We start from the raw sequence: 8,082 nt of genomic DNA, 5'->3' as shown, positions 1-8,082 counted from the left end.
CAATAGCTGTTGCCTCGCACGGTAAATAGCTAAGACCACTGTGATCTTAACCTCAATTTTTACCTTTCAACCGTCCTTTCAACCTTAGTTTTTAATCTAGTATTTAAACTACTCTTGGTAAATAAAGCCGACGATCCACAAGGTCCCTCTTTACGTCATCGTCTCCATGTGAGATTTCCCAAAGTGTAACAATCCAATGTTCGTGTACAATAAAGAGATAAGTTTTGCAAACGTTGGCCGTATAGCACTTATATTTCAACAGTCTTTGTACATGTGCTGTTCCTACATCTTCCTTTAGTTATGAACTTCATTTTTGCTCTTAAGAAATCAGTGATAGGTTTTTCCTGGATACGTTTCGTAACGAATTTGGCGGGTTGGTTTTGCCCAGGTAGAAGGCCGATGTTGGAAGAGATTTTAGTCAACTTTGTTTTGAATTCTTTCAGATTCTCCGTGGGATTTTGTACGTGAAATACTTAATCTTACATTAAAAGTGTTAAAACCTGGAGGTAAATTTTATGCGCAGGTACGTTAAAGCTCTTTGTCTCCAGTGTTATTCGCATTTTGTATTTAAAAATGAGCATAGGCATCTAAATAAATTTATCATATAAGTACTGAGATTTAGTTAGTTAGAAAAACAATCGTTCGCGGCGTCTGATTGAATGAGCGGTGATTTTCACTAGTGAAAAGCCATCGTTCGAGAAACTACGTCATCGATATCCTTGGCGCGAAAACTTGCGCGCTGTCCTTTTATTTTGAAGATGTCGGATGCCTTTAGACAAACCGGGTTTGTGGACACCGGTTTGGTTGACAATTTCATTGCTGAACAAGAGAACAAAGCCACCTAACCATAACCCTTATCCCGACCGAAAACCAGCCAATTAGAGTGCTCCATGTAGGCTGAGAATTACTTGCCATATAACAACATGTCGTCTTTTATTTCAGGGTACTAATGGTGCAAATTGCAAGACAGATATAGAACAGTATGAAAAACAGCTGATGAACTTGTGTTGTCCTGTAGAGTTTCGACAAGAATTCGTTTATGTTCCGTCATTCGAAGAAAGGTGATTTTTTTTCAATCTCCTTTGATTAATACTGGTCTCCATTTACAAGTTGGTTGGCAATAAATGCTATAGAATATCAAATTTGTTAAATATTACGCACTTAATGACTGGCCCCAAGGGAATCAGTAAGTTTTGTTTCCCTGAGACCCTCAGTGTTCCCCTCGGCTTCGCCTCGGGAACATTGAGGGTCTCGGGGAAACAAAACTCACTTTTTCCCGTGGGGCCAGTCATTAAGTGTTTCGCTATACCCACCAACTCAAAATAGAGCAATACACGGATTTTTACTCGGAATTGACCATTTTCACATTCCCCATAATACACTTTGTTTGCCCCCCAAATTTTGCATAAATCATTGTTTTCAAATGCTCTTGGGACACTGCATATTCCCAAGAGCTTTTGGAAACAATAGTTTATGCAAAATTTGGGGGGGCAAACAAAGTGTATTATGGAGAATGTGAAAATGGTCAATTTGTCGCTGTTTCAAAGGTGCACGACCTGATCACGTGCAAGTCGAAAGTTCAAATCGTTGTTTCCCCAGGGAGTTAGTGAGTTTTGACCCATTACACGTGACACGTTCTCCTCCAATCGGAAAAGGTATTTGAGTTGGGGGGTATAACAAAATTATTTCAACTACGGAAGTTGAAATACAAGACAGTTGGAGCTCTTCAGCAGTTAAACCTACTTAAGGACGGTGCCTAGGAAGTAAAGTAAAGTAAAGTAACCATACTTAACGTCGATAACTCTTAACAGGAATTCAACTGTCAAAACTGAGGTCATTTTACCCTTCCCCCCCCCCCCCCCCCCCCCCTCCTTCCTCTCCATCAGTGCTCCGTTTTAAGGGTATTTAAAGCTACTTAAAGTGCCTATAACCCGAAAATATTTTTTTCGCTAAAATGAATCTTTGCACCTGTTTGAAACGCATCGCGGCTATTTTTTTACCTTTTTCTAACAAATCCTGCCATTTTAGAGGCTTCGAAAGTTGCGAAAATCCAAGCATCTTTTGTTCACGACCGAGTTAGAAGGGGAGTGGGTCTATTCCTGTTTTTACGTCACAAACTGATTTACATTGCATTAACTCTTTGTAAAGATGCATGCAAAGTAGATTGTGACGTAAAAACAGGAATAGACCCACTTCCCTTCTGACTCGGTCGTGAACAAAAGATGCTTGGATTTTCGCAACTTTCAAAGCCTCTAAAATGGCAGGATTTGTTAGAAAAAGCAAAAAAGTAGCCGTGATGCGTTTCAAACAGGTGCAAAGATTTATTTTAGCGAAAAAAATATTTTGGGGTTATGGGCACTTTAAGGTACACAAAAAGGAAAGAAGTCGAAACAAGCATGTGAAATCCGGGGATCGAACTCGGGATCTCTTGCACAAAGATCGCGCACTAACCGACTGTGCCACCCTTGTTCCGAATTTAAAGGTATTTTTGCGCGGTTAACCGTTTATAAATATGCGGGAAAAGTAGATCTCAACAAGTGTTATTGAAATTAAAAATAGAAAATTGGGGGTAAAGCCGCATTTTTCAAAGATAATTAATCAACAATATTTATAAAAAGCTTTAACGTACAAAGCAATGTATGGCGTGTTTTTCCAAATTGAAGCTTAATTATCACCTCACACTCGATGTCTGGCTCCAAATGCAGTGTATGTATGGCGTGTTATTCCAAATTGAAGCTTAATTATCTCTGAAAAACCCCCGGTTACCTCCAATTTTCTTTTTGAGTACCATGAGCACTTGCTAAGCTCTTATCCCTATATCAGTGAGCGTCACCCATAGGAAACCCCAGTGTCACGAGATTTGCAGAAAGTATGCGCAACAACAATACTACGCACCGTCCTTAAAATAATTCTCTTGAAAAGGACTTAATTTCCAGATGTTTGTCAAACTTGGCACAATTGCTATTCATACGCAGGACCTTTTTTTTTAATGCACAAGAAGCGTTCGAAACGTGATCGACCGGAAATATTGTTCTTATATAGCAAAAGCTACTGAATGTTACTGAAAACTTCAGCCTACTCATTTTGTCCGGGCTAAGATCTTTCAGTAAAGTGATTTCAAATTGCTCGATGTTGCAAAGAAATATAAGCAAATTAGACCGCTATATTATCACCTCACACTCAATGTATGGTTGGCGCGATCCTTTGAATGGAATTCTTGTCTTTTATTCAGCCCAAAAGGTGAAAGGGAAAACAACTGCGCACTCCAGTATGCTTCTTTTGTGATGAGTAAATTTTCAGTGTTCTCGGACGTGCTGTTTTGAATTTGGTCAATGCATTGAAATGTAAAGTCCGATAACACTGTGGGGTTCGGTTGATGTGTGAGGCGATGTTAAAGTGTGAGGCAATGTTTGTCGCCATTTACAGTATTTTTGTTCTCATTTCTTGGATCTGATTGACTTTTTTTCTGTACCTATTGTTTTCTTTGAATTTGTTATGTAACCCGTTTTTTATTCATTGTTGTAAAACCCTATTTAAGTTGAAGAATTTTCTACCGACTCTTTTGTAACTGAAGAAGGTCGAGAGACCGAAACGTATTTTTTTTTATAGTTTTCAAACCAAAAGTTGTCCATTTTTGGCCCTTTCATATGAAATGATCATAACCAACTCGGCGCTACGCGCCTCGTTGGTTATATATATCATTTCACATCCAGCGCGCCCTCGTAGAATAATTGTTAAATATAAGTTGAATAGAAAGAAGAAGATGCGAACTTTTCTCATTTGTCTTTTAATGCAGGGACGTTTCGCCCATTCGGGCTTCTTCAGCACTGCGAATATCACCACTTGGAATAAATGCAAATTTAATTTAAATTTAATAAAAAATGTCAGGTACTACGAGCATTAACTGAGGATCTTTTATTCCAAGTAGTGATATTCGCAGTGCAGTGCTGAAGAAGCCCGAATGGGCGAAACGTCCCTGCATTAAAAGACAAATGAGAAAAGTTCGCATCTTCTTCTGTCTATTCAACTTATGCTTTTGTAAAGAAGAAGCGTCCTGTATCCTTTGGATCCTTTTCTCTAAGGCATCATCGTTGGCAAACCAACATCGTTTACACATCTATATAGATATATAGAAAGACAGTTATGAGTGATTCCTGAGCCAACAAAGATGCAAAACCCTATTTAAGTTGTAGAATTTTCTACCGACTCTTTTGTAACTGAAGAAGGTCGAGAGACCGAAACGTATTTTTTTTATAGTTTTCAAACCAAAAGTTGTCCATTTTTGGCCTCATTTTTAACCAGTCTTTTATCATCTACCGAATCAGGACTGTGAATCCTTGTTATCCTTTTGGTTGGCATCTTTGTTGGCTCAGGAATCACTCATAACTGTCTTTCTATATATCTATATAGATCCGTAGTTCAGTTTTTAATATATATATATATATATTACACATAACATGAGAATTTTATTCCATAAAGCTCATTTGTACAAATCTATACGCTCTATTTTCACGTGTGGAAAAGGCTTATACAGCCAATCAGAATGGCGTACAGCTATTTCACATGTGGAAGTATAATCAATCAACGATAGCGTAAAGGCGTTTCTATGCCAATCACTCGTGCATTTCGTGCATCTCGTGCAAATCGTACTTTGTTATTGAATTAAATTAAATTTGCATTTGATTCTATTGTTAGTGAGTTTTTGTTTCTAATTTGCGTTCAGAAAACTATTTTAATGAAAATTCTCGTCTTATGTGTAATAAACAGTTCACGACATATATATACTACAATTTCTACGATCCAATTTCTTTTTCTCCTTAAATGTGCGCGAGCTAATGGGCGTGCCAATGACGCAAGAATTTATGCGCCGTAGGGTTGCGTAATTTAAAACCAGGGAATCACATTAAGGACGTTCGCGCCAATTGTTTCTGCGCATCCTTACTGCGCACGCAAATGCACACGCCACGTCATACAAGAGCGCGCGCGCTAAGTAATAAAAATGAGAAATGATAGGGCAAAAGGCCATTGCTATAGTTTTGCCTGGATTTAACGGTCTTGGACGTTCGGTGACCCCTATTTTTCTTTCCAGAAACGGATTTTATTTACAATCATCTCCACGTTGTCCAAAAATGAACAAAAAATCAATGTGGGAAGTTAAAAAAATTTCAAGATTTTTGCTCACGGGACATCAAATCCTGCCATCTTGCGGCTGCAAGGCGCATGAAACTGTGGTCCCTAAATGCGAACTTGATCTTTAAGGAACCTCACCAGTTGAATAAATTCACTTAATAAGTCCACTTAAACAATATTTGGCAGAGAAGATTTCACTTCAAAGATTTAATTCCAATATATTTGGGTTTACAGACACTGGCCTTATTCGCTAACGAAGCCCGATTTTGTCACATTTTGAGTGTTTTTCCGGGCATGTTCTCTCCAAAACGAAGTCGGTGACCCCCCTATTTTTTTACATTTCTGACATAACTAACTCATCATCTTACAGTGGTAAAAGTTTCAGAAAAATATCAATGTTGAACAATTTTCGCGCGAACGTCCTTAAGGTTGCTTGCCACAGTTTTCTGAAAAAAAAGATCAAGATTTTGAAATCTGATGTGCATTCATTTTTTAGGTAAAATTACATTTTCCATCAAGTGCAGTGACTAACATTTCAAAAAGGACGTCCTGTTGCTTTAATTTCACTGATCTCAAAGTCTTGATCTTTTTCTTCGGAAAACTGTAGTAAGGCAATAAATCCAAGCTGGAACGGGGCTCTAACCTATGACCGCGCGAATGCGATGCATTGCTCCACCAACTGAACTGTCAAGGCAACTGGGACCTGGTTACTTGTGAGTTCGAGTTATATGCTGTCAGAAGTGAACGCATGAATGCTATAGAATATTTGAATTGTGAAAATTGAAATACATGCATGAGAGTTGGAAATCATTGCAGTGAAGCAACAATTAAAGCAGCTGCGAAGAAACATTTCATGAAGCACTTAATGACTGGTCCCAAGGGGAACAGTGAGTTTTGTTTCCTCGAGACCTTTAATGTTCCCCGAGGCGAAGCCGAGAGAAACTTGAGGGTAGAGGGGAAACTATGCTATATTATACTCCACAACTGAAAATACGAGTATAATCCTTACTAGTTTAATTATAAGTCAAATTTCTCAAATACAAATGAGTACCAATTACCTTCAGTTATTACTTTCAACTTTTGTCTCGTATCAGTTGCTGTATTTCTTCCGCACTTCGTACTTAAAAGCGTTTTGTTGCGGCCATGACTTGAAAAAAAATATAGGAAAATTACTCACTTTTCCAAATTTCATTGAAAATCGCGGTGGATGCTCTCATTTGCCGCGCTTTCAAGACGCATGTCCTGATCACGTGCAAGTCCAAGGTTGAAGCTGTTGTTTTTCTAGGTAGTTAGTGAGTTTTGGTCTCCCTTGCGGGTTGTTATACAGTTGTGAGGCGCGTCACGTGATACTCCATTTCAGTTGTGAGGTATGGTATACTTAAATCCAGAAGACACGCTAGCCCCAACAACACTAAGCTGGTTTCCATGGAGGGCGTGTCTTTACAAATATATTACATAAAAATGTGAGTATATACATATAAATATCTGTATATTAAAAACAGAGACTACAAGATAACATATACATGTATGGATAAAACTACTTGAATCTGCTTAAGAAGCTAAGACTAATGATACTACTAGCAAGAGTAAAGCTAATAGTACGGAATTTAATTTATAATTATAACCCTTAAAAACCTCTATACTATACTACCTAAAAATAGATGTATTCGTAGAAATGGTGCTCTAGATGATTCTCCGTCTTAATTTCTTACAAATTACTTTGCTATTCAAAAATAATGAATGAATGAAATTAACGTATATATTTGAATCGCGGATTATAGACGAGTGACAGAAGTGATTCTCGTACTTAGATGGACAATTGAAATTGAAATTAACTTCTCTTGAAATCCCATTTTAGCTGGACTTTCTACGAAGTGTGGAGGAAGTAAACCAGCAGAACGGACCAGGTCTTACGGTGGACTGAATGATAAAGCAAATGTTTAGTCGACACTTTAGTTCATAAATGGGTGTTACTTTTCAATTGAGTTTCGTGAAGTGAACATAAAGCGTAGTGTCTTCGACCAATCATGACGAAAAGGAGTAACCAAATGAGCCAATCAGAAGTGGCGCAAAAAGTCTCAATCGGCTGATTGGCTGAAACTGTGGCACGAGTCGCCCCTCATGGTAGCGGAGGACAAAAATGGTAATCTCAATTGGACCGCTACACCGGCTCTTAGCCCTACCCAGGGCACTGGCACGACCCATGGTTTACTGTAACTTAACATTAGTAGTGGATTGGAAAGGTACCAACCAGTACTACCACAAATGAGCATTTCCTTTCTTTTACATTCACGGTAATTCACTTGTTACTGCGTCTAGCGGCACTAAGCACTCCCTTATCTCAGTTGATATCAGCCGCAGGTTAACACGTTTGATCAGGTGCTTGTCTCGGAACGTTTGCCAATGCATTCTTTTGTTATTTATCTTAGAAAAATGGTCGCAAAGATGGATCAAACTTTACTTGAGAAAATAAAATAGGTTTCAATGTATTGCGATTATCTATAAGCAAATATGACTTACACCAGTAGTGGAGTTGACCAATCAGGACACGAGAAAACCTCTAGTGACTTCTGTTACTGGCCACCCATTCTCTATTTTCGAATTCCCCATAATACACTTTGTTTGCCCCCCAAATTTTGCATAAACCATTGCTTTCAAATGCTCTTGGGAATGTGCAGTGTCCCCAAGAGCATTTGAAAACAATAGTTTATGCAAAATTTGGGGGGCAAACAAAGTGTATCATGGGGAATTTGAAAATAGAGAATGAGGTTGCGCGGGAGAACTCAAGTTGCAAGAAAACGATATACCGGGAGCTGAGCTTCCTAAACCACCAGAATATTGTAGAATGGCAATTTTCAAACAATGGCTCGCTTGCCAAGGTGCAAAAAGATTTGATCAAAAAGTCAGTGAGAGCTGTGAGATCGTGGTACATACGACGTTTACTTAACCAAC

At 38.5% G+C, this 8,082-nt stretch overlaps 1 protein-coding gene across 2 annotated transcripts in view; it reads left to right on the top strand.

Annotated features, from left to right (window-relative positions):
* LOC137996653 (spermine synthase-like) overlaps nucleotides 1-7,619 on the top strand; it is a 19,379-nt gene extending 11,760 nt beyond the window's left edge. For both annotated transcript variants that reach the window (XM_068842169.1, XM_068842170.1), the window contains 4 exons: nucleotides 1-21; nucleotides 444-523; nucleotides 943-1,061; nucleotides 6,989-7,619. The exon at nucleotides 1-21 is cut by the window's left edge and continues 91 nt beyond it. In XM_068842169.1, coding sequence (XP_068698270.1) covers nucleotides 1-21; nucleotides 444-523; nucleotides 943-1,061; nucleotides 6,989-7,019 — 251 coding nt within the window. In that variant the 3' untranslated portion in view covers nucleotides 7,020-7,619. The remainder of the gene's footprint in view (nucleotides 22-443; nucleotides 524-942; nucleotides 1,062-6,988) is intronic.
* Nucleotides 7,620-8,082: the final 463 nt, after the last annotated feature.

The sequence above is a fragment of the Montipora foliosa genome, chromosome 3, assembly GCF_036669935.1.
Source record: "Montipora foliosa isolate CH-2021 chromosome 3, ASM3666993v2, whole genome shotgun sequence".
Lineage (NCBI taxonomy): Eukaryota > Metazoa > Cnidaria > Anthozoa > Scleractinia > Acroporidae > Montipora > Montipora foliosa.
The sequence above is the reverse complement of the archived record's forward strand: the minus strand, read 5'-3'. Positions and strand labels throughout refer to the sequence as shown.